The sequence below is a fragment of the Anomalospiza imberbis genome, chromosome 18, assembly GCF_031753505.1.
Source record: "Anomalospiza imberbis isolate Cuckoo-Finch-1a 21T00152 chromosome 18, ASM3175350v1, whole genome shotgun sequence".
NCBI classification, from domain to species: Eukaryota; Metazoa; Chordata; class Aves; order Passeriformes; family Viduidae; genus Anomalospiza; species Anomalospiza imberbis.
In genome coordinates, this window is record NC_089698.1 from 3,770,216 (window position 1) to 3,797,016 (window position 26,801).

Below are 26,801 nucleotides of genomic sequence, written 5' to 3' on the forward strand. Positions count from 1 at the left end.
GTCACGGCTCGGTGACGTAGCAGGCGGCGGCGGCTGCGGCGGCGGCAGCGCGCGGGGGGCTGCGAGGGGCGGCCGCTGCTTCTCGCGAGAGTTCGAGGTACGTTCTCGCGAGAGCGGGAGCCTTGCCCGCTGCGGGCGGGCCGGGAGGTGTGAGGGGTACCGGGATCCCTGAGGGGAGAGCCCCGGGATCATCGGGCCGGGAGGTGTGAGGGGTACCGGGATCCCTGAGGGGAGAGCCCCGGGATCATCGGGCCGGGAGGTGTGAGGGGTACCGGGATCCCTGAGGGGAGAGCCCCGGGATCATCGGGCCGGGAGGTGTGAGGGGTACCGGGATCCCTGAGGAGAGAGCCCCGGGATCATCGGGCCGGGAGGTGTGAGGGGTACCGGGATCCCTGAGGGGAGAGAGACCCGGGATCATCGGGCCGGGAGGTGTGAGGGGTGCCGGGATCCCTGAAGGGAGAGCCCCAGGATCATCGGGCCGGGAGGTGTGAGGGGTGCCGGGATCCCTGAGGGGAGAGAGCCCCGGGATCATCGGGCCGGGAGGTGTGAGGGGTACCGGGATCCCTGAAGGGAGAGCCCCAGGATCATCGGGCCGGGAGGTGTGAGGGGTGCCGGGATCCCTGAGGGGAGAGAGCCCCGGGATCATCGGGCCGGGAGGTGTGAGGGGTACCGGGATCCCTGAGGGGAGAGCCCCGGGATCATCGGGCCGGGAGGTGTGAGGGGTACCGGGATCCCTGAGGGGAGAGCCCCGGGATCATCGGGCCGGGAGGTGTGAGGGGTACCGGGATCCCTGAGGGGAGAGCCCCGGGATCATCGGGCCGGGAGGTGTGAGAGGTGCCGGGATCCCTGAGGGGAGAGCCCCGGGATCATCGGGCCGGGAGGTGTGAGAGGTGCCGGGATCCTTGAGGGGAGAGCCCCGGGATCATCGGGCCGGGAGGTGTGAGGGGTACCGGGATCCCTGAGGGGAGAGCCCCGGGATCATCGGGCCGGGAGGTGTGAGGGGTACCGGGATCCCTGAGGGGAGAGCCCCGGGATCATCGGGCCGGGAGGTGTGAGGGGTGCCGGGATCCCTGAAGGGAGAGCCCCGGGAGGTGTGAGGGGTGCCGGGATCCCTGAGGGGAGAGCCCCGGGATCATCGGGCCGGGAGGTGTGAGGGGTACCGGGATCCCTGAGGGGAGAGCCCCGGGATCATGGAGTCCAGCCCTGACCCATTCCCACCTTATCACCAACACAGAGCACCCAGTGCCACGTCCAGGCCCTCCTTGGACACCTCCAGGGTTGGGGACTCCAAACCTCCCTGGGCAGTTCCAATCCCTGACCACCCTTTCCACGAAGGAATTCCTCCTGATGTCCAGCCTAAACCTCCCCTGGCACACCTCAAGGCCGTTCACCTTGTTGTGTCCCTTGTCCCCTGGGAGCAGAGCCTGACCCTCACATGGCTGCAATCACTGATTATAATCAGTAATTAGTGTGTGTTAGTGATGAGCGACCCTATTGTCTCCAGCACTTGAAGGGGTGTGGACCCTGTGTAAAACCCCATTTGGGGGTCCCTGGTTTGGCTGGGACACTTGAGTGGCTGCCCAGGGTGGAGCTGCCATCCCTGGAAGTGTTCAGAGCTCGAGCAGAGGCGGCTCTGGGCCCAAGGGTTTGGTGGACCCCAGCAGGTTGGATTTGAGGGAGGTTTTCTCCAACATTACCAATTCCATGATTCTGTGTGCATAAATAAACATTTCCCCTGTAGTTCTACAGCTGTGCTCCAGCCTCTCCCCGGCTGAGGTGTGAGTTTCCCTGGCCCCTGCTGTGGCTCCCAGCATGTTCCTGAGGGGCGCTGCCTGTGCCCAGAACCTTCTGTGTGCCGGGATCCGGCAGCTCCCGCTGATCCCACAGCAGTCCAGAGGGTTCTCTTACAAAGCCGTGGTCTTTGAGGAGAGCGGGGTGCTGCTCCCAGCCCCTCACAGGACAGCCACAGGTGTGTATTCCCATTCCTGATCCCCCACAATCACAGAATGGCCTGAGCTGGGAGGGGCCCACAAGGATCATCATCCATTCCTGGCCCTGCACAGACACACCAGTAATCCTTACCCTGTCCCTGACAGCAGTGTCCAAATTCACCCAGAGCTCTGGCAGCCTCGGGGCCGTGCCCATTCCCTGGGGAGTCTTGGCAGTGCCCAGCTCGGAAATATCAGGGAAATAACCTTTCCCTGATATTTCAGCCTAACTGAGCCCTGGCACAGCTCCAGCCCTTCTCTTGATCTGGTCCCTGCTCACCAGAGCTCCTCTTGTTCCTGTGCATGGAGGGAAGATAAATTTCAGCTGGCTCTGGTGAGACACCCAAGAACTTGTGGTGGTGGGACCTGTTGTGCCATCAAAAGTCACAGAGGTAACAGTGACCACCCTGAAACCCCCGGTAACAAAACTGTCCTGCAGTGCCACCACCTGATACCACCCAAGGCTGGTGCAGTCCTCCAGCAGCTTTAGGGATTCTCCACACTGAAAACAGGGATGAGGTGCTGCAGTTCCTGGAAGGCCCAAACTCTTCCCTCTGTGCTGTGTCAATCACCCCAGTGCAGCACATCATTCTCACAGTGCTGGGCCATGTATCAACCTCGGAGGGACTCCCAGCTGATTTCCCAGTCTGCTGATGCTCTTTGCTGGCTTCCCTGCTGTTCTCCATGCAGACTGGGAGGCCCGGAGCTGCATTCCAGCCGGCACCATCCAGCAAGCTGCACTGTCTGGAGGGGAGAACAGCCTCTCTCTCCAGTATTCCAGGGGAGAGCTGACAGCTGTGGAGTTCCTGCAGGAATTGGGACAGCAGTGCTTTGAGATTGTAAGCCAACTCCCCCTGCTCTCCTTGTGCTTCCTGACTGCATGGAAACAGATCCAGTGAGGAAAGAGGAGCTTTAAAAAGAAATTCTGTGGTTGAAGGGTCTGGATTTTCCATCTAGGAAGCATTGCTGTCAGAGCAGGGCAGATTTTCACCATTATCCTGGTGCCTGGGCAGGCAGGCAGATTAATTTGCCTTAATTTCCTACTGGAATAAAGTCCTTTTTAAACATCTCAGTCTAAAATGCAGATTCCTTTCCCGCCTGCTGAGCTGTCAGCTACCTTGATCCCATGGCAGGCACAGTCCCAGTGGTTTTTCTTTCCCAAAATCAGCCCTTTATCTCTGCTGTGGAATTAGGAATGTGAGAACATTTGTTTATTTGGGCAAAGCAATTTAGCTGAGAGATTCCCTGCCTGCCTTCTGCTGCCAGAGGAAGCAGGACAGCAAGATAAGATGATCAGGCAACCTACCTACCCAACCACGCTTATTTTCACCCCATTTGTGGCCCATTATCACTCTTGGGGTTTCTCTGTTTCTCAGGCACATGTCCGTGTTCCAGTGCACTCCTTTCTCTGGGATTTAATCCGAAAGGAGATGATAAAACAGCTCCCCATAATGGCAGAAGCAGCTCGGTGTATCCGGGCAGAAGGGCTTAAGACAGCTCTGCTGAGGCACAGCTTGTGCCTGGGGGATGGAGAGAGGCTCCTGCCCCTGGACCAACAGCACTTTGATGTGGTAAGTCTGGATGGATCCCAAATGGGGCTCTGGTCCTCCACCTGTGAAAGCAGCAACTGAAATTCTTTAAGTGCAGGTAGCAGATGAGCAGCAGCACAGTTTGGTTGTCATCAGCCTGGGAAAGCATTTCCTGACACAATTCCTTGTAGGCACTTGGAGAGGGGCTGAGTGACATTTGCAAATCCACTGCAAAGTGCCCACACAACCACGAGTCTCTGTGTAACAGAGCGATGGAGACAGAGGACTTGGAAGCTGGAACACCAGACTAGAAATAAATGTTATTATTCAGTGCCCTGCCTGCTTAAAAAAAAAACCCAAACAAATGAACAAAAATAAGCTTTAAAAGAGTAAGGACTCTTCAAAGAGCCCATGCACCCCTTGTACAACAAAAAACCACTACCCCAACACGCTCTCCTGTGTGAGATGAGGAGCAGATGCTCCTCTCCCAGCAGAGTCTCCTTTCCCAGCACACTTCACCTTTGCAGAGATGACACAGATTAGCAGATTAGATGACACGTGAACCTCGAGGCTCCAATACCCACAGCCTCTCCAGTGCGTGCTGCTCCTGGAACAGGAGCGACAGCCCTGCACAGCAATTAGTGGGGGAAAAATAATTGAATGTGGGTTTCCGTTAGTGTTGGCTTTATATCCATCCAATGGATTCACTGCTGTTCCTGGAGTGTTACCAGAGCAGGGATATGGCTGCTTGGATTGTTCGTGGTTGTGAGGGCAGGGGGAGTGTTCAGACACTGAGTCAATGCTTTTTTGATCCAGATTTTAGGTGGATGGTTATGGTCAACACAGCTGCTGTGGAGGTGGCTTTGGGGTGGCTGGTGGGTGCAGTGGTCAGGATGCTGCTTTTCCAGAGCCTTTGGAAGGTGCTGCCATCCAAGGCTTCCTTGGACAGCACTGAACAACTGGTCTGGGACCGGTTTGGTCTCCCACATTGGGACATCTCATTGGATATCTTCCATCCAAGGACTGGCTCATCCTGTTTGGCTGATTTGAGCTGAGGAGCCATGGCCAAAGCATTTGGCACCCACACAGTCTCTGGAACCACGGCCTACCCAGCTCCACATCCTTTATTTCTCATGTTAATTAGACAGTCTCTTTCCCACCCTCCCATCTCCATTTCCAGCACTGCCCAGATGTTTGTGGTCACAGCAGGCTCATGCATATTCCATCTGTTGTTGCTGTAGATGGTTGAATCACATCAGGAAGGGATGCCCAGGCCAAATCCTGGGATCTACAAGCTGTGCTTGGAGCGCCTGGGTGTCCAGCCCCAGGAATCCATCCTGCTGGACAGCAGCAGCCGGAACCTGAAGGCAGCAGCCCAGCTTGGCATGAAAACAGTGAAGGTACAAAGTGACACAGCCAGGGTGGGATTTGGGGAGGGATTTTGGATCCAGAAGCTGTTTGGTTTGAACAGCTGAGGATTTCCAAGTGGCAGTGGCCGGCTCTTGCCAAGCCTTTTGTTCCAGTCTTGCTTGTCCTTTCAGGATGTGGTGGGGTTAAAGCAGGGATCACTGGCAAAGTCTGCTCTGGGCCGTTTCATTCGTGGCTCCAAACCCTGTGCAAGCTCAGGGAAGTCTCTCCTCATTCCTATTCCTCTGTTCTCCTATTGGAGAAACAGCCCCAACCACAGCAGAAAATGAGCCCCAGTTAATGAATTCCCAGAAACTCTGAGGCCTCATGGATGAGTCAGCTGGGGACTGACGGGTTGCCCTCAGGCTTTGGGGTCAGTGAGCACAGGGGTTTAATTTGGGGACCATTGGGAAAAGGGCAAGAGTGGGACTGGTGGGAAGAGTGACCTCTAGTGCCCTGGACTGCACACAGGGAATTCCAGCTCTTATGCCAGCCCAAGCTCACAGTGCCTTTGCCACCATCACAGGTCTCTCCAGGGCAGAGTAAAGGTGGGAAGCTCTGTGTTGTCAGGGAATGACCCATGAATTCCTGTGTGTCAGTGGATCAGTGCTGATGGACTCACAGATAAATGCATCCCAACCATGCAGGGCTCTCTCTTCCCCAGGAAATTTTGTCTTCTAGCTGTCACCCAGTGCTACTCTCTCCCTCCTGGTTTCAGGTTGATGATCCAGAAGCAGCACTCAAAGAGCTGGAAAACCATCTGGGATTTCCTTTGCAAGGGTTTGTTCCCTATACTCGTTCAATGAGACCAGGCATGGAAATCCCAAAGGATCGTCTGCAAAAGTACCTTGGAGATGTTCTAGGTGCCCACCCAACAGGTATTGCAGTGGGTTTGGCCCTTCCATCAGGAAACCTGGACATTCTGGTGCTATTGGCTTTTTCCTATGACATAGGGACTGAAAAATAATATTAAGGAAAGGCTCGTAATCTCCAAGCAAACAGCACAGCCATTCCAGTTTCAGTGATCCATCACTTTCCTAGAATTAAGAAACAACATTTTAGGATTTCCTCATTTTGGGAGGGGTTAAGCACAAGTGGCCAAAGAGATGCCAGGAATATTCCTGTCCTGTGACGCATCTATGAGCTACTGCCATGTTCCCCAGGGGTTTGGGACAGAGTGAGATCTCAACCCCAGGTGCAGGAAGGGGATGGAAAACCTGGAGGAGTGCTGACCCTCTGCTCCCAACTCCCAGCCCCACTGGAGTTACGGCAGTTTGACCATGGAGAGTCCACCCGGAGCTATTTGGTGAAGTTTGGAGGTCATTTGCTGGTGCTGAAGAAGGAGGAGGAGCCTCCCTCAGCCCCTTCTGTCCCAAGGGAATACAGGTGAGGGGGGTCCTGCTGCAGTTTGCTGGGCCAGAGGAGCTGCTTCAGCACCAGAGGAGCAGGACACCTGGGGAGGATCATTTATGACCTCCCCTTGTTTTCCAGAGTGTGGGGTGGGTCTGGGGGCTCTGGGCCATGGGAAGATGTGGGTGTGCTCCTTTCACCTCCCCCCAGCCACATTATTTTGGTATATTTAAAGCTGAGCACAGTGATGTGGTGTGTCTGCCTCCAACACAGCAGTTCCAGGACTGATTCCCTTGCACCTCTCTCCCTCCCTGGCAGGGTTCTGAAGGCTCTGGCTGAGGCTGGTGTTCCTGTGCCCCCTGTGCTTGCTCTCTGTGAGGACAGAAGGTAATCCTGTCCCTCAGCTTTCACTCTGTGCTTGACAGCTGCAGCCAGATTCTCCCAAAGATGAAGAGAGAAGGAACCAGAGCTCCCAAAGTGCTCTGATCTAATAAACATTTGTGCAGTGTGGGGCTGGAGGAGCCTCTAGAAGTTCAAAGAACAGAATCACTTTTATTTGGTTTGGTTTAGGTATGTCCCATTTTAGCAATTAATCCAAAAGCTCTCTTTGGAAAGCACTTATAAAGCAATATTGTAGGGCTTCCTGCTGACTCAGAGTGCTCAGGTTTGCAATAAAGAAAGGATTTTTCCAACTGCCAGATCTCAGACAGCAGCGACAGCAGCAAATCTGTGAGAGGACAGCCCTCAGGCCTGCAGCCTGCTCAGCTCTCTGCTGGCTGCAGGACTCAGTGTCTGCCCTGCAGCTCGATGTGTGCCCACTGCTCCTGGTGTTTGTGAGCAGCCTGACAGCCCAGCTCACACCCACTGCAGGGAGCAGCTGCTGCTGGAGCCTGGCTCCAGGCTCAGCTTCCTGGGGCTGGAGGGGCCAGGGCTGAGCATGCCACAGCCATGGGCCACCGGCAGCCTGAGCTGGGCTCCAGTGAGCACCCAAGTGCTGCTGGGGCTGCTCTTCACCTGCCCATGCAGGTGAGGCCTGGGGGGCATGTTCAAGGTGCAGGTGAGATCTGGGGTGTAGTAGCAGGATTGACCTCAGCCCCACACATCCCTCTTTGCTTCCCCAGCATCCTTGGCACTCCTTTCTACCTGCTGGAGCACTGTGCTGGCCACATCCACCGCGCCGCGTCCCTGCCCGCGGTGCCGCCGCGCCGGCGCGGGGCCTGGTACGGGGCCATGGCACACGTCCTGGCCAGGATCCACAGCCTGGACCTCGGAGCAGCCAAGCTGCAGGACCTCGGGGAGCACGGTGAGAGAAGCTCTGGATCCTGCCTTCTCCAGGGTGTCAGCATTTCAAGGGATGGACCAAACTGGGGGCAGGTGGGAAAGTGAAGATGAGCAGTCCTGAGTCTGAATCCCCAGGTGTGGTGGGAGGGTGTGAAGAGCTCTTCCAATCCAGGTTTCCCATGAGTTCCCAAAGTTCTCCTAGCTCCCAGAGCTTCCTGCCATGTCCGTTGCCATCTCTGCCCACTCTTGGCTGCCATCTCTGACCAAACCTCCCCAGGCATCCCCTCCAGTCCCTCTGCAGAGATAGCTCAGCTTCCTGGAGCTGGTGGAGAAGTTACATTTTCGTCCAGGATTGGATTCTTTCCTCCTGAATATTAAATCCAGTGCCCAGTTAAGAATATATGCGACCCCTGGAAATTGCAGTTAAATTCTTGGAGCTTAAATCACGGTTCTGGACTGGGATCTGCTTGGCTGTTTGACTTTTTCTGTGTTCCTTTTGAAGCCTCTTTGTGCCTTTCCCTGGGAACCTCTCTTCCTCTGTTCCAGGAAATTACATCCAGAAGCAGGTTGAGACCTGGACAAAGCAGTATCGAGCTGTGGAAACTCACGTGATCCCAGTGATGGAGAGGCTCATCCTGTGGCTGCCCCTGCATTTTCCTGAATCCCAGAAGACAACATTGGTGCATGGTGATTTCAGGTACTGCCCTGGAGCACATCCCGGGCAGGAAACAAGGACTGAATTTAAAATGACCCACAAACTCCAAAAGGTGCTGATTGGGCTGGGGCAGCAGCTTCAGAGCAGCCCAAAAGCTGGGTTTTGTGTCAGGGTCAGCATCCCCAGGGAATGAGATTGAGTTTCTTCATCCAACAGCTGCAAATGCTGGGCTAACACTGGAGGATCATCAGCTCTTCCTGCAATACTCAGGAATCAGCCCTGATCTGAGGCTCTGACTAACTTGGTTTCATTCTCCAGTTTAGTGCATTATTAACCAGAGAGTTCAATATTGAATAACCTCCATCCTCTGCTTGCAGAAATTAATGTTTCACTTTGTGCTGCCTTCCAAAGGAGTCGGCAATTTTTGAAGAGAGTGAAGAGCACTGAAAGCACCTACTGCTGCTGAGCACTGGGATTTTCCCTCCTCTGGAGACTTTTCTGATCTCTTTTTCCCTCTGATACAGGATGGACCACCTGGTCTTTCATCCAGACAGGCCAGAAGTCCTTGCTGTGCTGGGCTGGAAGTTTGCCACTCTAGGAGATCCCATGTGTGATTTGGCGAATAACTGTATGAGCTTCTTCCTGCCAGCCCACTTTGGTGCTCGCAGAGGTACAGAGGGGGCACAGTCACCTTTGGCACACGCAGAGGAGCCAGAGTTCAGAACACATCAGCTCCTGCTCGAGCAGCTCAGCTGGCAGTGGGGCTCAGTGCAGCTGGAAAGGGCTCTGGGTTTGCATTTTTTTCCCTCTCACTCCAGCTGGGAAGCTGGGCAACTCTTTTGGCTGGGAAAATTGTGAAGCAGATCAGGACTGCTTTGTGCACTAAGTTATATGCTTGTTAAAAAGAAAAATACAGGGTTAAACAGAGAGGTTCCATCGTTTAGGAGGGATCTCTGTCAGTCACGGTTTCACCCTAACCAGGAGAACTGCCCCACGTGCATTTTGGGGCACGGGCTGGTGCCAAACCCCAGAGTTCCATACGGAGCCAGCACTGCAGCTGTACAGGTCCTGGAGGGTGCAGGTGTCTCCATGGGAGGGCCTGGCTGTGCCACAGGGCTCACACCATGCCATGGGAGCTCTGAGCTGCTCTGGCAGCTGACTCCCTGGTATCTCTTCCCATCTTCCAGGCTTGAGGAAGTGTGACTTGGGGCACCTGGGGATTCCCACGGCAGAGGAGTATTCCCAGATGTACTGTGGCCACATGGGAGTGGAGCGCCCGGAGAACTGGAATTTCTACCTGGCCTTTGCCTTTTTCCGCCTGGCTGTGATGCTGCAGGGACGTCACCGTGGCTCCCTGGCAGGTGAGGAACCCAACCAGGCCAGCTGTGCCCTGACCGGGGCACACCCAGGGGCACAGAGCTGCCTCCCTGCTGCAGCACAGGCCTGTTCCTGCCTGCTGCTTGTGCTGTGGGGTCTTTCCTCTCCTGGAGGAACTGAGCAGAGATCAAAGTTGGGAGCCCAGAGCTGTGTCCTACAGATGGAGCTCTCAGACCTTCCAGCTCAGCACCAGCCTTTGCCAAGGGACTCACAGGGAGGTGGTGAGAGCTCTCTGTGCTCTGCACACGGCAGGTGTGGCCTTGGAGCCTTTATCAGAATTAAATCTGATGTTATTTTCACATCCCTTAGAGAGGAGTTTCCCCAAGTCCTTCTGGGCTGGCCCAGAGGAGGGCAGGTGATGCTGTTTGGGATGTGACTACGTGACACAGACTTTTCCAAACAAGTGTCCTGTTCTCTTGTCCCCAGGGAGGCCAGCTCCAGATGACAGCAGCCCCAAGGACACAGAGTTTGTGGCTGATCTGGCTTGGGATTTTGCCATTAAAGAAGGATTCCGTGTGTTTGAGAACCTCCCCCCCACAAAGCTGCGCGTGCGACATTCCAGCACGTGGGCCGGACAAGGGCCGCTCCTGGGCAGGAGTTACAGCACCTGGGCACGGCCTGGGGCAGCCCCTGTGCCCAGAGTCCCCCTGGTCACTCCCCCCAGCAGCCTGGTGGGGATGGCCCAGGGGCTTTGCTGCAAGATGGAAAATATGGGCATCCAGTGGGGCTTTCCGAGTTCCCGGTCCAGAGGGACTCCACGTTCCTCTGCCAGAGCTGCAGGTGAGACATCTGTGCTGAAGCTGCTTTGCTGCACCTACCCCAGGGTGGGGATTCTGGCCTCCAAGTGTCCAGGCTCTCCTGATCACATCAGACATTTGGCATTCCTGGAGCCCAGTGGCTTGGAGGAAAAGAGCTGGGTTCATCTGGCTGTACCAGAGTTCATATCCTGGGAAACAGTGATTCTGGAAGCTGACACTCCCTTCCAAGAGGAGCAGATTAACACCAGCCCAGCTGTGGTCGCTTGCCCAAGGTCCTGCTGTCCGTGCTGATGGTGCGTCCAGAGCTTGGCTGGGCTTGGGCTTTTCAACACTTGCCGGTCCTGGAAGAAATGGTTGTTCCCTACCTTTCCCTGTCCAGGGAAGCCTCACTCCTGTCTCCCTCTGGGAAAGGCTGAGTTAATTCCCTTCACTGTGTCCCTCTGGTGCTCCCTTGGGAGCTCCCTCAGATGGGGCAGGGAGCTGCTTGCACCTCCCCAGCTTCCATTCACGGTGTGAGTGGAAGCAAACAGCCCCACCCTTGGGCTGCGACCAAGATTATATTCTTAATTATTCTAGTGACATTATCAAATTCTAGTGGGTTACGTAACCTCCTTTCATCTGCCAAAAAAATATCCAGGTGCCCTTCCAAAGTGTTTCCTTGCGCTCTGGCAGAAACCAGCAAACGCCAGTGTGTCAGGGCTCTTGGCAGCTGATCCACTGAGAAGGTGGAAAGGGCAGGGAAGCAGCAGCTGTGGGGAATTTGGAGGTGCTGAGATGAGCAGATCTCCTTGCCCTTCCTCGAAACACTCATCTTTGCCAAACATCAGGATTGCCACACTCTCTCTACTCCACGCCTTGGGCTTGTGGAGGTGCTGCTCCTGGTCATCCCTGTCACCTCCACATCCATGCCACTGCTCTTTCCCTTGGCATCATCCCTGCACTGTCAGCCTTTGCTGTGGAAGTGTGTTGTGAAAGCCAGGGGAGGAGTTTTGCTGCCTGCAACAGCAGGATAATGCAGAGGACTGTTACACAGCCAAATATTCCCAGCCTGGAAGTGCCACAGTGCTCTAGAGCTGGACACAGGCACGGGCAAGGCTGCCCTGTGCCAGCTGGCACTGCCAGGGTGAGGTCGATCCCTGGGAGCTTGGCAGCCAGGTGCCCTTGGCTGAGGCCGAGCAGGGCAGGATCTCAGCTGACCCTGCCTCATCCCGCACCAGGAGCCAGCATACTCCACACTCTGATCCCACAGGTTGCCTGTCCCCACAGCTCTCGGGGAGATCCTCTCCAGAGGAGCAGAGGGAAGCTCAGTTTCTCCTTCAGAGCCATGGCTGCCTGTCAGAGGGGCAGCACCAGGGGCACCAGACCTCTCATGGGTCTCATCCTCTTCCCCCAGGCACAGAGTGCCAGGACCAAGGCAGCGGCGCTGATGGCTGCACAGGCCATGGATCAGGGCACCGAGGTGAGCAGATTCCTCAGACTCGAGCCTTCCTGACCCAAAAAGAGCAACACTGGGACCCCCACTGCAGTGTGGGGCCTGTGAACATGAGGGGTGATTTGTCCTGTCTGCTGTGGGATCTCCAGTGAGCGTGTTTCCCCAGCACTGGGTCGCCAGGGCACTTGGAAGCCTCTGGGACATTGCTGCTGTCCTGCCCTGATCCTGGAGCCCTCTGTGTGCCCACATGGGCTCTGCTCTCACTCTCCCACAGGTCCCTGGAGCAAAACATCTCCACAACACAGATCCCAGCCCAGCACTTCCCTTGGACCTGAGCTCCACGTCTGGCTGAGGGTCCCCAGGGGTTCACAGGACAGGACTCTCCAAGCCAGAGCTGAGCCGGGAGCTGCAGCACTGGGAAACCTCAGATGGGGACCCAAAGCAGCCACTCTGGCACGGGAGAGGCTGTGCTAAGGGCAGCCTGTGAGCTTCTCAATTCCAGTGGTGTTTGGTGTTGTCTGTGCTCAGTGCTTTTATTGCCTGGCTCAATTCAGGGCCAAGTCCAGCCTTGGATCATGAGGCTGCGGAAGTCAGAAGTGCAGCAGGGAAAGTTGGTTGGGAGTGACCTGGCTGGGAGTGCATGGCTTGGTTTTGGGAATAAAGAGAATGGACCAGCATGCCTCTTGTCCTTCAGCACATCTTCTTCAGCACAGCTTCCAGCAACTTGCAGATGCTGGAAGAATCCTCAGTGGTGGAAGGAACTGAATCCAGTCCTCGAGGTCTCTGGATTCAAGGGAGACTCCAGAGCTGAGGCAGCGCCTGCCCTGTGGAGCTGGGAGAAACTGGGAGCACTCCATGGTCCCATGAGTGTGGTGGGGTCTCTGTGGGGACCATGGAGGATGCAGACTGGATCAATGGGAGCTTTCAGTGCTTTACAGAGCTAGGGCAGAACTGTGGCAACAACCTTGGTAACTTTATGAGCACGAGCAATTAATATGTTGTATTAATTATTAAAGTAATGGGTACGGTTCTTTGGATTCTCCTGCTCCTCCAGCGCGGGTGCAGCCTCACAGCCCGTCTGCCCAGGGTGGCCACCGCCTGCCAGCCCTCGGGGGCACAAGGGGTGCTGCAACGAGCCCGGGGGGGCCGTGCTGGCTCTCAGCACAAGGACCATGAGGCTGTAGGGAAGCCGGTAACCTGAGCCTTGGATTCTCCCAAGCTCCAGGGTGAAATTCCACCTCAACCTCGGGCATTTGGCTCTGCTGTGGAAGGGGGAGGGAGCTGAGCCTGTGTCTGCCCAGCCCAGATATTTGGGATGGTTTCCCAGCAGGCACCTGACTCCTGCACTTCCCACCTCCTTCAGGCAGGCTCAGGGGCCGAGAGCCGCGTCTGCCCTGGGGGGTTTTAGTGCTGCTGGATCTGCCTCCAAGCCCCAGGGGAGGGAAGGGGCTGCTCGAGAGAACCAAAGGCTTTATTTAACGCGCACTAGTGCTCAGTGCCATGCGTTGTCCATGCCGGGATCAGGCCCAGACCGGACACTCATGAGGGCTTAGCCCCGAGCTGGAGCTCAGCGCGGTGACGTGCCCTGGGGACACCTTGAGCCTCTCCCCCTGGGAGACACGGGCACATCTCTGCAGGGAGAACAGGTCTGGCTTCTCCCACGGGCGGTTTAACACGAGCAGGGCTGTAACAGGAGGGAGAACACATCAGAACAGGAGGTCCTTGCGAGTGCCACTTTCTACAGGGCTGCCCAGGAGCCACTGCCAGGGAATCCATCACCCTTCAAGGGATACGGGTGGACAAGGATGAGGGAGGCTGAGATCCAGCACAAGAGGATTTCTTTTCAGCTGATCCGGGAAACGCACGGCCTAATCCGTGTCCTGCTGGATAACCTGGGGCGGGCGTTTTGTCTTCTCTGGGCTGTGCTGTTCCTCCCTGCACAACTGGGCTGATGCTCCCCTCTGCTGAGAGAAATGCCTGGAAGGTGCAAATGCTGAAACCTTCAGCAAGACTTTCAGCGACCTGGGTCGTCCAGGACAGCGGGTGAAACTATTCCTGAACTCACATATTCTACAATTTTTCTGTCCCCTTTATTAAACCGGAGCCATCCCTGTCACCCATCACAGACTCCTCACTGAGTCTCTTATACAGGGTAATACCACAGGTCTTTTTTTTTTTTTTTTCCAGAGGTTAAAAACCTCTTTGTATTTTTGGAATGTGGCTTCCTTAGTGATGGTGATGATAACCCGAGCACACCTCTGCTCCCTGCACGTGAATCTGCACTTGGATACGCTGAAGTTGCACAAGGCATCTAAAACAAACCAGAAAAAAAAGCCTTTAGCCATCGTTGGGAGCGATTTCACAAGGACTCTCATTTACATTCACCGAGAAACTCCCTGTTGTGAAAGCACTTCCCTGGCTTTGTTCCACTGCCCCTACACACAGGGGTTTTTGGGTGCCCGGGTGGACGGTAATGGTGGCACATCCGTGGAACCGGGAGTCCAGGTCCCCAAACTCTCCCTCATCACCTTCCCGCAAAAGTAACCAGCTCAGTGGAGATGTTTCTGGGGTTTTCCCCCCTCTTTTTTTCCTAGTTGTTGCCTGCAGTTAGGCACAAAGTTTCCTGGGCACGGACCAAGACATGGCAGAGACAGGACAGCAACAGGGACAGGGACAGTGCTGGACATGGATGAGGCACCCCCAGTGCTCCAAACCAAGCCTGATTTGAACCGAACGGAGCTGAACCGACCCGAACGGTGCTGAGCTGTGCCGAGCCCAGCCGAACCACGCCAAGCTGATTGGAACGGGACCGTGCTGAGCCCAGCCGAGCCGCGCCAAGCTGATTGGAACGGGACCGTGCTGAGCCCAGCCGAGCAGCGCCAAGCTGACTGGAACGGGACCGTGCTGAGCCCAGCCGAGCCGCGCCAAGCTGATTGGAACGGGACCGTGCCGAGCCCAGCCGAGCCCAGCCAAGCTGATTGGAACGGGACCGTGCCGAGCCCAGCCGAGCTGAGCTGAGTCAAACTGTGCTGCTCGAACCGAGCTGGATCGAGCCTATTCCAAACGAACCAAGGACGCCAAGCTGGTTCTGCTCGTGCCGTGCTGCCGAGAGCCCAGGCGGGCTTGAGCCGAGCCCAAGTCGAGGTGGGCGGTGCCGAGCGGTGCCGGGGCGGGGCGGGGGACGCGGAGCGGGGCTGTCCCGGGTTGCGGGGCCCGGCCCGGCCCAGCTGAGCTCAGCATGCTGCGGGCGGTGGTGCGCGGCTCCCGGCTCTGCCCGGCCCTGCTCCGGGCTCCCTTCTCGGCCGCCGCCGCCTCCCCCATCCCGGCGCCCAACCCGCGCCCCGACATCGCCTATAACAAGGTAGGGCCGCGCTGGGAGCCCGGGGCAGCCGGGCCGGGCCGGGGGGTTTGGGGCTTCCGTGTCCGGCGATCGAGCCCGGTGCGGGGCTGGGCCAGCCCGGGGTGACGCTGAGCGCGGAGCAGCCGGGGATTTGGGCCCAAAGAGCAGCCCTGGGTGCAGCCGCAGGTGCGGGGCACAGGGCGTGTGTCCCTTCCCACCGGGCTCTGTCCCCTTCCCCTCGGTGGGTTCAGCAATCCCGCATCGGTGCGAACAACATAAGGGAAAAACTCTGGGGAAGGGCACGGGAGGGAGGGGAAGGTGCTTGGCTGATTATCTGCAGAGATCGGACCCTTGTTCCAGGAAAATCCTGTGGGATCACCTGTGCGAGGTGCTGCTGGAAGGCAGCGTTCCAGGGCACCCGGCCACTCCTTCCCCCGTGGCCGTGCCCAGGTTCTTGGTGCTTGTCTGGGCGTTCTGCAAGTTCTTGGCGAGCACCACGATCTTTGCACTCCCATTCTCTTGCCACAGACCTGAAAAAAAAAATTACTCTTAGAAAGAAAGAGTTGGTAAATAGCTGTTGTTAGCACCTGGTTCTGGTGGTGGGGAGCCTAAAATCGGTTAATCTGGGAAATAACAGAATCATTTACATTGGAAAGGCCCTTAAGACTCATAAGAAACGCTGTAAAAGTTGTGGTGCTCTGGACAAAATCAGCTCACTGTAGTGTCCGTGCCTAAAGCATTTTCCCACTCTTCAGTCTCCTGAGCTTCCCAGTGTCCCTGCACAGCTCCAGCCAGGCTTCCAGCTTTTGCAAGGACCTACCAAGATGAGAACCTCTTCCAACTCACATGCTGTTTGCTGAGCTGTGAACTCTTTTATTCACTTGAGGCTGTGTTGTGTGCTTTTAGGCTGAAGTATCTCCTTTATTGCTGCAGGTTTGGAGCCCACACAAGTCAGGTTAAGCCCTTTTAATTAACCAGGCTCCTCAGATGCCATCAAAGAAGCAAAGCTCTCTCTGATTTCCCTGGGATCTGGCTCGAAGGCTCACCCTGCTTGGCTTTTTCCTTGCAGATTTTCATAAATAACGAATGGCACGATGCAGTCAGCAAGAAAACCTTCCCCTCCATCAACCCAGCCACGGGAGAAGTCATCTGCCAGGTGGCTGAGGGTGATAAGGTAAATGTTGTTGGGATGAGATGGGTTTGTTCTCCATGGGAGCAGGTCCAGAGGGGTTGCAGAGGAAGGCACCACCCCATGTCCCACCTGGGCAACTCAGTGTTTGCAGCAGTGTCTGATCTCTGCAAACACCCTGTCAAGTGCTGCTCGTGTCCTTCCTTGACTACTGCTTTTAAAAAAATGAAATGGTGGGGAATAAAGTCACGTAATCATCGCCTGCCTTACGCAAGGCCCTCCTGGGAGTCTGTAGCAGAGCTGAAGTGGTGTTTCCCAGCAATTTGGGGTTTTTCCTACAGTCTGGAGACTTGTGTGTGTTCCCCAAGGGAGGATTGAGTGAGGGAAACCCTTTGTTGTTTGCTTCTCTGTGGCAGCCTGGCTTGTCCTGGCGAGACCATTGCAGCAAGCCAGGACAGAGAACCAAGTAGGAACCAGCAAAGGCCCTGACAGGACAAAATCATGGAGCAGAGACAGCTGATCAAGGAAAAAACTCCTTTAGACTGGATTCTGAAAAAGTGCCCAAAGTAGACTTCCAGAGCTATTTCCATGCCTCGTTCTAGGATGCAAACCCAGCAGGTGACATTGCAGAAATAACCTGATGATATTTGCACTCTGTGTAGCTGAAATAACAGAGGGTGAGCACAGGCAGAGCTGTTGCACCCATCTGCTCCTCTGCCTTTGCTGCTGCCTCCTCCTCACGGATGCAGCCGGGGTGGGAAGCTGTGTGCTCGCAGTGTTTGTGCTGAGGTTGGTGCTCGTGGGGAAAGTGGCCCAGGGCTGCACCCATGTGCTCCCCTGCCCCGGGACTGAGGAGTGCCTTGCAGCGGGGCAGCTGCCAAGGCTGCAGGTTCTTCCCCCAGAAGCCTGGCAGGAGCAGCCTCTTGTGCTGCCTGGCTGCAGGCTGTTTTCTCCCGCAGAGCAGGGAGAGCTTTTGTTGTTTGCAGGAGGGAACGGCGGGGGGCTGGTTACTCCTTCCTCACCCTTTGCCTGGGCTCCCCCGCAGGCAGATGTGGACAAGGCAGTGAAGGCAGCCAAGGCCGCGTTCCAGCTGGGCTCTCCCTGGAGGAGGATGGATGCATCTCACCGCGGGAAGCTGCTGAACCGTCTGGCTGACCTGATCGAGAGGGACCGCGCCTACCTGGCCGTGAGTGCGGGGCCTGGGAACCACGGGGGGCTGTGTCCACTGCCTGGGCTGGGGCTTCACCCCCAGCTCACACCCGGGACAGACTCACAGAGGGTGGGGAGGCACTTTTGGGAAGCTGAGAGCAAAAGGCCAACGTGCAGGGATAGATCCAGGCTGCAAGCAGAGAACTGACTCAGGGCTGTACACGTGAGTTCCCCCCGGCTCTTCAGGAAACCTCGCTGTCTTTGCAGGCCCTGGAAACTCTGGATAATGGCAAACCCTACGCCATCTCCTACCTGGTGGATTTGGACATGGTGGTCAAATGTCTCAGGTGGGTTTGGAGGCCACAGCCACAGCTGGCCCATGGTATTGAGTCTCTGCAGGCTCAGCTACCTCCAGATTCAGGTGCTGTGGGATCTGGGTCTGACTGATGGCTTCATATCAGACACTTTGGGTTTACTTTTTGCTGTAATTCCTCTGACTTGCCCAAGTCACACAAGTGGTGGTGATTTGTTAGCATAGAAATTGCAATGGGAGACACAAATATTTCTATTTACTGTCCATTCTTTAAATCACCTGTTTGGGAAATACCTGCGCTGAGTTGTGTCCAAAGTGACTGAAAAAGAGGAAGCCCCTTTTATTTTCTGTTGGCAGCAGACTTGTTATTTTAATTCCAGTGACCAAGTTGTTATTGTTTCCAGATACTTTGCAGGCTGGTCGGATAAATTCCATGGCAAAACCATCCCGTTAGATGGAGACTTCTTCTGCTACACAAGACACGAGCCGGTGGGAGTCTGTGGGCAAATCATCCCGGTGAGTAAAGTGTAACAGCAGTTCCTGCAGGGCTGCAAGAATTCAGGGTTACACTGGAAGTTCCTCTCTGTTGCCAACTGCTGCTTCCTCCCAGGGGTAAACAAAGCTGGGCTTGCACCAGCTGAGAGGGCTCTTAGCTCACTCTGGGAGTGCAGAACTGCCTGTTGATTTCAGGGGTTCTGAGTGAGGCTTACTTTGTATCTGCTGATTCAAAAAAAAAGGGGGGGATTTAACCCCATTTATAAGAATTACCTGACTCAGAACCACAATTAAGTTTAAACTGCTGCCTAGAATTAACCCCAAAATTTTGCATGATGAGAAAAAAAAATCCAAGACTCTTTCCTAAGTGCTGATTTGAGTGGAGCTCACTGGTTCATTACTGACTAATCAGAAACTTTCAAGTGCTCACCAGCAAATCTCTCCTTGTTTTTCAGTGGAACTTCCCGCTGTTGATGCAAGCATGGAAACTGGGGCCTGCCCTGGCCACTGGGAATGTGGTTGTGATGAAAGTGGCAGAGCAAACCCCCCTGAGTGCTCTCTATGTGGCCAGTCTGATCAAAGAGGTGAGGACAAGGCCAGGATTCCATCACTGCTGGAGACAGGAGCAGAGAAGGGCTGTCTGCAGAAAGGCTAGGTTACCCTGGGTCTCTCAGCAGCTGATTTATCAAAAGAACTCCCTTGTTCATATAAATGCATGTGCAGATGATGTAAGTCTTGATTAGGGAAGGACTCTTTGAGGTTTGGTTAGATAATGCACTTCAGGGTGATGAGAAAGTGAACATATATTTGTATTTCTATGTGTATACACACCTTCAAATTGTGCTTGGGATGTGGGGTGGGAAGAGGAATTGTCCTGGTTATTGCAAACAGCATTAAAATGAAGCCCTGGGAAATCAAAGGAGAAATCAAAGGAGTAAAGGCTGCTGCTAGTGGGAGATCCCCTGAGTGTCACAAACAGAGGAGAGGAGTGAAAGCCTTGGTTTGTAAAAGGAATAATGTTGCTGTGTCCTGCTGGGCATTGCCAGGCTGGATTCCCCCCGGGCGTGGTGAACATCATCCCTGGTTATGGCCCCACGGCAGGAGCTGCCATCTCCTCCCACATGGACATTGACAAAGTGGCCTTCACCGGCTCCACCGAGGTAAGGGAGCACCTTCAGCCCTGGGACCACGGAATATCTCATAGCTGGGTAAAACACTGGAGGTGCTTTGCCTTCTCCACCTCATTTAAAGCTGATTCCAGGGTGTGAGATGTGTATTTGCATCACATAAGACTCTTTTGTTCTGATTTGATTCTTTAGGATATTCCCTGTTGTTTCCCCTGAGCTGTTTCTTATTGGAGGTGAATCTCTGCGCAGACTTAAAGCCCTGACAATGAGGGGATTAACATTAAATGCTGACTGAGATGTGAACCCAGAGCCCTCTTGCTGATGTGGGAGTTAATTCCAACACCTGCTCTGCTCTCCCTGCAGGTTGGACACCTGATCCAAAAGGCTGCAGCAGAGAGTAACCTCAAGAGGGTGACCCTGGAGCTTGGAGGGAAGAGCCCAAATATCATCATGTCTGATGCAGACAGTGAGTAGCTGCTGGGCAGTGTTTGATCTGTGCCTTTTACCTTGGCTTCTTCCAAGCAGAGCTGGATGGGAAAGGAAAAGGAAACAAAGCTCTCCTGTGTGAGGCTCTAGCAATGACACCACCACTCTGCTGTGCCTCCTGCTGCAGCTGCTGCATTTGTGTATCAGCACTCCTCCACTCCCACTTCTTTTCCCAGTGCTGGGTAGTTCAGCTATCAACAAAAAAAAATAATTGTTTCAGTATCTTCCTCCAGTCCTTGCCCCAGTTTTGTTTTCATTTCTCCTGGAGCGCACCGCTCTTTTCTTCTCCTGAGAAGTCCTGCTTCCCTCATCCCTTGCATGTAAACTCATTTTTGGCCTCAATGAGCCAACACATGCTTTTATATGCCAGTTAAGTAAGGAACAAAATTTGCCCTCAATACCTGCTAATTTCCAATGAGAACTGCAACCTGCCTCAGGTTAGATGTTTTTCTCTAGTCTGGGGTGCTTTAATAAAGAATGAAGTCTGTAACTCCTGCCCTACCAACCCATGGCAAATGCTGACAACTGAAAGGACTTTGTATCCCCAGCAGTCTCTGTGATAATTGTGCTAAAAAAGTCACAGCTCTGGTTGGGTTTGTTTGCTTATTTGTTTTCTCTCCCTCTTCCTAGTGGACTGGGCTGTGGATCAAGCCCACTTTGCCCTGTTCTTCAACCAAGGGCAGTGCTGCTGTGCAGGGTCCAGGACCTACGTGCAGGAGGACATTTACAACGAGTTTGTGGAGAGGAGCGTGGAGAAGGCCAAGGCCAGGGTGGTTGGAAACCCCTTTGACTTCAAAACCGAGCAGGGGCCTCAGGTGGGAGCAGGAAATGCCCTGAGCTGTTATCTCACGAAATTGTCCCAATCTTGAGTCATTGTGTGGAACAGAGTGGGAGTAGCCTTGGCCCTACTGATTAACCTCATTTGAACTGAGCCCATTATCACTGGTGCAGGAGGGAGGAGTTAATTAACCACTAGGACAATTCCAAAACTTGATGCTGGCATTTAAAAATGACCATTTCCCTTTGGAGATTGCTTGGCAGCCTGTTGCAATAAGGGATTGCTGGAGCACAGCAGGTGGGAATCTGTTCCCAGGGGGAGCTGACCTGTGTCCCCTCCTGGCTCTTAGGTGGATGAGGAGCAGTTCAAGAAGATCCTGGGCTACATCAGCACCGGGCAGAGGGAGGGAGCCAAGCTGCTGTGTGGTGGCAACCCCGCTGCAGACAGGGGCTACTTCATCCAGCCCACGGTCTTTGGGGACGTGCAGGACAGCATGACCATCGCCAGGGAGGAGGTGAGGGCTGCAGCACCGCGGGGCTGTTGGAGGTTGCAATGTGAGATGTAAATAAAAGTATGTGTTCTATTATTATCTGTTAAAACTAGGTGGAGCAGCAGTTTTTAATTTATTTTATAACTTATTTCTTTTAGGGGGATATCTTTTGTTCATGAGCTGTGGGGTTTTATTGCATGATTGATAAAATGACATCATTTTATTGTGAGATGTTTTACTTGGGGGAGGAGCTAAGCGTTCTTACTTAGATACAATTTGAGATTGAAAATACTCTAAGCAGTTTTTTTAAATTAGATTTCTAGAGGAAGACTAAATTGATCTATATCACTACTAAACTTTTAGAAGAAAAAGACATCTTCATAAGAACAGAACCACATCTGTCACTTCAGGAGGACTGCAATCACCGATTAACCACTGTGACTGGCAGGGTGTCAGGTTATATTCTGACTCTGTCAGTGGTTTCGTACTTCTGCATTTTATTTTAATTTTCCTATTAAGTTATGGGGGGTTTATTATTATTTATTTCAATTTTCCTATTAAGTTATAGGGGTTTTTTATTGTTACTTAATTTTCCTATTAAGTTATAGGGTTTATTTTTGTTATTAATTTTAATTTTCCTATGAAGTTTTATTATTATTATTATTATTATTTTAATTTTCCTATTAAATTTTAGGGGGTTTTCATTATTATTTATTTCAATTTTCCTATGAAGTTATAGGGGATTTTTTATTATTTATTTCAATTTTCCTATGAAGTTATAGGGTTTATTTTTGTTATTAATTTTAATTTTCCTATTAAGTTATAGGAGCATTATTATTATTATTATTGTTATTTTAATTTTCCTATTAAGTTATAGGGGGTTTTCATTATTATTTATTTCAATTTTCCTATGAAGTTATAGGTTTTAAAATTATCATTTATTTTAATTTTCCTGTTACGTTACAGGGTTTTTTATTACTAATTCTCCTATTAAGTTATAGTAAACTATAAGTTTACTATTAAACTCCTAGTAAAATATGAGTTTACTCGTAAACTATTAAGTTTACTAGTATTCATACATACTAGTAAAAACCTGTTATTCCTATCCTCGTGTCTTTGCCTAAAAGCCCCTTAATTTCAAAATGACAATAATTCAGAAAAGGAAAAAAAGCTTACATTTTCCATTCCAAAAAGAAGCTCCTGCCTTCCTCAGCCGACACTTGTGTTTCAAACCAAGACTGTGGCATTTTGCCCCCTCGTGGTGCAAAGCCCGCAGGTTTCCAAGCACTGGCTGTGAAATTGGAAGTTTCTCAGTGTTATCTTCCCTTCTGGTGACACCTTTGCAACAGGGGAAGTGAATTTCACATCCTGTGGGTCTCTGGGCACACAGCCCCACCTCAGCCACCCTGAGATGCTGTTGGGGTCAGCTTGTCGGGACCCCAGCAGTGTGGAAGTCCTTTCCCCAGCCCGTTGCAGCCGAAGGAGGAGCCTGGAATGCGTCCCATTGCGCTTTCGAGGTTGTTTATTTCTTCTCCTCTAAACATTCTCTCTCTGACCTGCTGAGCTCTGCCTAGCAAGTCCACCATAGCATTCTGCCCCAAGCCTCGGGTGGCTCCCACATTATATACTCAAATCTACGTGTGTGTGTGTGTTTACAGTTCCTGTACCAATATCCAGCATTTATGTTGGACAGCGGGTCCCTACCCCAGACCAACAGAAAAGTGTCACCATCACACCAAGACATGGAGGACAAGAAGAAGGAAAAGAAGGCTAGGACACGCCCAAATTCCTCCATCTTGACGCCCTGAATTATATTCTAAAAAAACCCAAAATTCGACTTTTCCACCCTGTGTTAATCTAAATATCACACTACTCAAACCCTTGTGGCTTGTAGTTCCTCATACAAAGTTGACAGCTTTTTCCACGGGCTGAAATCGAAGCCACGGGTGTTTTTGACTTCATGCCAGGGTCTCAGGGCAGCCAGAGGGATGTGCTGGACTCCGGCAAGATCCGACAAATCCACAGATTTGCCCCGTGCTCTGCTTGGCTTTTTGCAGATCTTTGGGCCGGTCATGCAGATCCTGAAATTCAGAACCATCGAGGAGGTCATTGAGAGAGCCAACGACTCCAAGTACGGCCTGGCAGCCGCCGTCTTCACCAAGGACCTGGACAAAGCCAACTTTGTGTCGCAGAGCCTGAGGGCTGGCACGGTCTGGTGAGCCTGGCAGCTCCCCTGGCTGCTCTGGGCCTGTCCCTGGGCTGGAATTTCACTGTGCTTTGCTCAGGGCAATGTCAGACCTTGGGCTGTCATGGGAACTCGGTAAAACTGAGCTGTGGTTTTTATAGATATTTCTTTGAATGGGTTTCCCAATGGGTTTTCCAATGGATGTTCCAATGGGTGTTCCAATGGATGTTCCAATGGGTTTTCCAATGGGTTTTCCAATGGATGTTCCAATGGATGTTCCAATGGGTGTTCCAATGGATGTTCCAATGGGTTTTCCAATGGGTTTTCCAATGGGTTTTCCAATGGGTGTTCCAATGGATGTTCCAATGGGTTTTCCAATGGGTTTTCCAATGGGTTTTCCAATGGATGTTCCAATGGATGTTCCAATGGATGTTCCAATGGGTTTTCCAATGGGTTTTCCAATGGATGTTCCAATGGATGTTCCAATGGATGTTCCAATGGGTTTTCCAATGGGTTTTCCAATGGGTTTTCCAATGGATGTTCCAATGGGTGTTCCAATGGATGTTCCAATGGGTTTTCCAATGGGTTTTCCAATGGATGTTCCAATGGATGTTCCAATGGATGTTCCAATGGATGTTCCAATGGATGTTCCAATGGATGTTCCAATGGGTTTTCCAATGGGTTTTCCAATGGGTTTTCCAAACGGATTTTCCAAACGGATTTTCCAAACGGATTTTCCAAACAGATCTTTGAAATAGATTTTTAAAATAGATTTTTTATGGATTTTTTTATTTCTTATAGACTATTTAATATATATTTTTTAGATATAATATTTTTTTAGATTTTTTTTGGTATTTTAAAGATTTTTTTGGCATTTTAAAGATCTTTTTTTTAGATTTTTCTTAGATTTTTTTAGATTCTTTAAAGATTTTTTTAGATTATCTTTTAGATTTAATAGATTTTTTTAGATTTTTTTGGTATTTTAAAGATTTTTTTTGTATTTTAAAGATTTTTTAGATTTTTTTAGATTATCTTTTAGATTTAATAGATTTTTTTTGGTATTTTAAAGATTTTTTTGGTATTTTAAAGATTTTTTTTGCATTTTAAAGATTTTTTAGATTTTTTTAGATTCTTTATAGATTTTTTTTTTTTTAGATAATCTTTCAGATTTAATAGATTTTTACGATAGATTTTTATGATAGATATTTATTTTTATAATAGATTTTAAAATAGCTTTTTAATAATATGTATTTTTAATAGATATTTATCTATTTAGACTGGAACATCTCTCCAGTGAGAGTGGTCATGTGGGGGTGCTCACCTGGCAAAGACTCCAAGGACACCTTAAAACCCCTTCCAGTGCCTAAAGGAGCTTCAGGAGAGCTGGAGAGGGACTTGGGACAAGGGATGGAGGGACAGGACACAGGGAATGGCTTCCACTGCCAGAGGGCAGGGCTGGATGGGAGATTTGGGATATGGGAAGGAATTCCTGCCTGGGAGGGTGCAGAGCCCTGGCACAGGGTGCCCCTGGATCCCTGGGAGTCACAGCTGAGGGTGGCAAGCCTCATTTGGCCCTGGCTAGTGAGAGATGTGGGCGGATTCCATGATGCTCTGTGTCCTGCCTGAGCAATGCCAGCGCTGATCCATCCTGTTTAGCTGAGGGAATGGGCAAACCCAGAAACTGCAGCCAGGAAAGTTGATCTGTTCTTGCTCCTCCCTGAGAGCTCCAGGTGTTTCATCCTCACCTTTCTTCCCAGGATAAACTGCTACGACGTGTTTGGTGCCCAGGCTCCCTTTGGAGGCTACAAAGCCTCTGGGAATGGGAGGGAGCTGGGGGAGTACGGCCTGGAGGCCTACGTGGAGGTGAAAAACGTGAGTATTTCCTGCATCCAAGGCCTTCCCGACCCTCTGCTGCAGCTCCAAAATGTCTCTGTGCCACTGGTGTGGGCTGGGCTGAGAGCTGGGACCCAAACCTTGAGCTCCCCCCTCTCCTCAAGATTTCCCAGTCTCCAAACCTGTCCCTGACTGGGATGCTCCAGATTTTCTCCTGCCTCTCGCCCTTCCAGTGAATACCCCTGAAAAGAAAAATACCAAAACTTGTAACTTTCCTTTTTTTTTTTTTTTTTTTTTTTTTTTTTTTTTTTTTTTTTTTTTAAAATCCCTAGGTGACAATCAAAATTCCACAGAAAAACTCCTAAAGGACAGCAGCCTTCTCCACGGATTTGAAAAATAATTTTGCAGCCTCATGGCACACAAAGGAAAGCTCAACACAGAAAATATAGGATGCAAAAATATATAACTCTGTGTTAAGAGGTGTTTTTAGGTGTTTAAAAGAGCTTTTGTTAAAAAAAATAAACAAACCCACTTGGCTTTATCTTTCTGAAATACCAAATATATTTGGCTGAGCACTAACAAGGTGGGTGGTTACTTTGGGTACAGTTTGGGAATGCATTCTGTGGGTGCAGTCACCCATAGGAGAGGGGTGTGATCTTTACATCTCTATCTGATAAATAAGCTTCTTTTTTCCCAAGAAATCGTTTAAATGCTTGTTTAGTCTAGGAGGATTTATAGGATAGAAAATAACAATTATGTGTTGGCTTACGGAATTAGGTCTACAAGCCCTGTCCTGTGAACCATGTTTCTCTTCTGTGAGCAAGGTGAACTGAGCTCCACGCGTGCCTGGGCCAGGGAGCAACGTGAAATCCCTGAGGGAAAAGTGGGTTTTTTGTTCCGTCCTGCTGCTTGTAGCCACTCCAAATAAACATTTCTCGTCTCAGTGCAGTCAACCCTACTTTTATTGGGAGGTTTGTGCACGCAGATTCCTGCAGCCGTCATTTGGAAGGATGCGCTCTGACTTTCTGCCCTGCCCGCTGTGCTTGTGTTGATGTTCCAGCCAAACTCCAGCTGCTGGCCGGCCCCAGCGCGGCTGGAGGAGTGAGGGGGGTGTGAGCCTGACTGAGGGCGGTGGGGCTGCGCTGGAGGCACGGCCATGGTGTGATTTCTGGGGAGGGCGCTCCGTTTGCGGCTGCTTCTCGCCGCTTCCCCTCACGGCCCCGAGGGCGGCCATGGCTCCTCGGGCGCGAGCGCGCCCGAGATCTCGCGAGACCTCGAGCCACCCGGCCCCTCTGCCCTGCGGCCGCGCCGAGTTCTCGCGAGACCTCCGGGACCAGAAGGGCGGCGATTCCCCTCGTTAGGTCTCGCCCTCTGAGATCTCGCGAGACCTCGCTGTGTCCCGCCCCTCCCAGTAGGGGGCGGGACCAGAGCGCTTCGCCCCGCCCCCAGAGGCTCGGTGACTACGACGTCATCACAAGGCGCCGCCCCTCCCGAAAGCCCGGCGGGGGCTTTACCGTTGCCGTCGCGCTTTTAGAGCTGCCGGCAGCCGCCTGCAAAGCGCGCCAGCGCCGTGGCGGCGCCTCCCAAAATCCCGCGGCGGGCGCGGGGCGGGCGCGGCGATCCCGCTCCGTCCTCCCGTGCGGCCCGCGGCGGCGGCAGCGGGGCCGCGGCGGCCCGCGGCGCCCGGCGGGGCTGCCCG

At 52.6% G+C, this 26,801-nt stretch overlaps 2 protein-coding genes and 1 long non-coding RNA gene across 3 annotated transcripts; 2 read left to right on the top strand and 1 right to left on the bottom strand.

Moving 5' to 3' along the window:
- The first annotated feature begins 9 nt into the window (after positions 1-9).
- On the top strand, positions 10-12,769 carry ACAD10 (acyl-CoA dehydrogenase family member 10). The gene is made up of 15 exons (XM_068208563.1): positions 10-97; positions 1,742-1,969; positions 2,679-2,827; positions 3,365-3,559; positions 4,759-4,917; positions 5,643-5,802; positions 6,178-6,310; positions 6,551-6,661; positions 7,396-7,577; positions 8,102-8,252; positions 8,735-8,880; positions 9,398-9,571; positions 10,014-10,367; positions 11,739-11,804; positions 12,486-12,769. The coding sequence occupies exons 2-15, from the start codon at positions 1,813-1,815 to the stop codon at positions 12,719-12,721; spliced, it is 2,373 nt and encodes a 790-aa protein (XP_068064664.1). The 5' UTR covers positions 10-97; positions 1,742-1,812; the 3' UTR covers positions 12,722-12,769.
- Positions 12,770-13,580: 811 nt separating this feature from the next.
- Positions 13,581-17,402, bottom strand: LOC137484596 (uncharacterized). Its single transcript, XR_011004931.1, has 3 exons — positions 17,269-17,402; positions 15,497-15,647; positions 13,581-14,088 (listed from the first exon to the last, which is right to left on the bottom strand). It is a non-coding gene; the product is annotated as an uncharacterized lncRNA (long non-coding RNA).
- Positions 14,959-26,050, top strand: ALDH2 (aldehyde dehydrogenase 2 family member). The gene is made up of 13 exons (XM_068208564.1): positions 14,959-15,138; positions 16,187-16,291; positions 17,292-17,432; positions 17,663-17,742; positions 18,113-18,224; positions 18,659-18,787; positions 19,250-19,363; positions 19,694-19,796; positions 20,447-20,631; positions 20,944-21,108; positions 23,142-23,299; positions 25,027-25,141; positions 25,435-26,050. Exons 1-13 carry the CDS (start codon positions 15,016-15,018, stop codon positions 25,465-25,467), a joined length of 1,563 nt encoding a protein of 520 aa, XP_068064665.1. The 5' UTR covers positions 14,959-15,015; the 3' UTR covers positions 25,468-26,050.
- The last annotated feature ends 751 nt before the right edge of the window (positions 26,051-26,801 follow it).

Coding starts and splice junctions, on each gene's coding strand:
- ACAD10 (XM_068208563.1), top strand. CDS start 1,813: ATGTTCCTGAGGGGCGCTGCCTGTGCCCAGAACCTTCTGTGTGCCGGG. Junction 4,918..5,642: donor TTGGCATGAAAACAGTGAAG/GTACAAAGTGAC, acceptor TCCTGGTTTCAG/GTTGATGATCCAGAAGCAGC. Junction 6,311..6,550: donor TCTGTCCCAAGGGAATACAG/GTGAGGGGGGTC, acceptor CCAACACAGCAG/TTCCAGGACTGATTCCCTTG.
- ALDH2 (XM_068208564.1), top strand. CDS start 15,016: ATGCTGCGGGCGGTGGTGCGCGGCTCCCGGCTCTGCCCGGCCCTGCTC. Junction 16,292..17,291: donor AGGTGGCTGAGGGTGATAAG/GTAAATGTTGTT, acceptor GCTCCCCCGCAG/GCAGATGTGGACAAGGCAGT. Junction 17,433..17,662: donor GGGACCGCGCCTACCTGGCC/GTGAGTGCGGGG, acceptor CTGTCTTTGCAG/GCCCTGGAAACTCTGGATAA.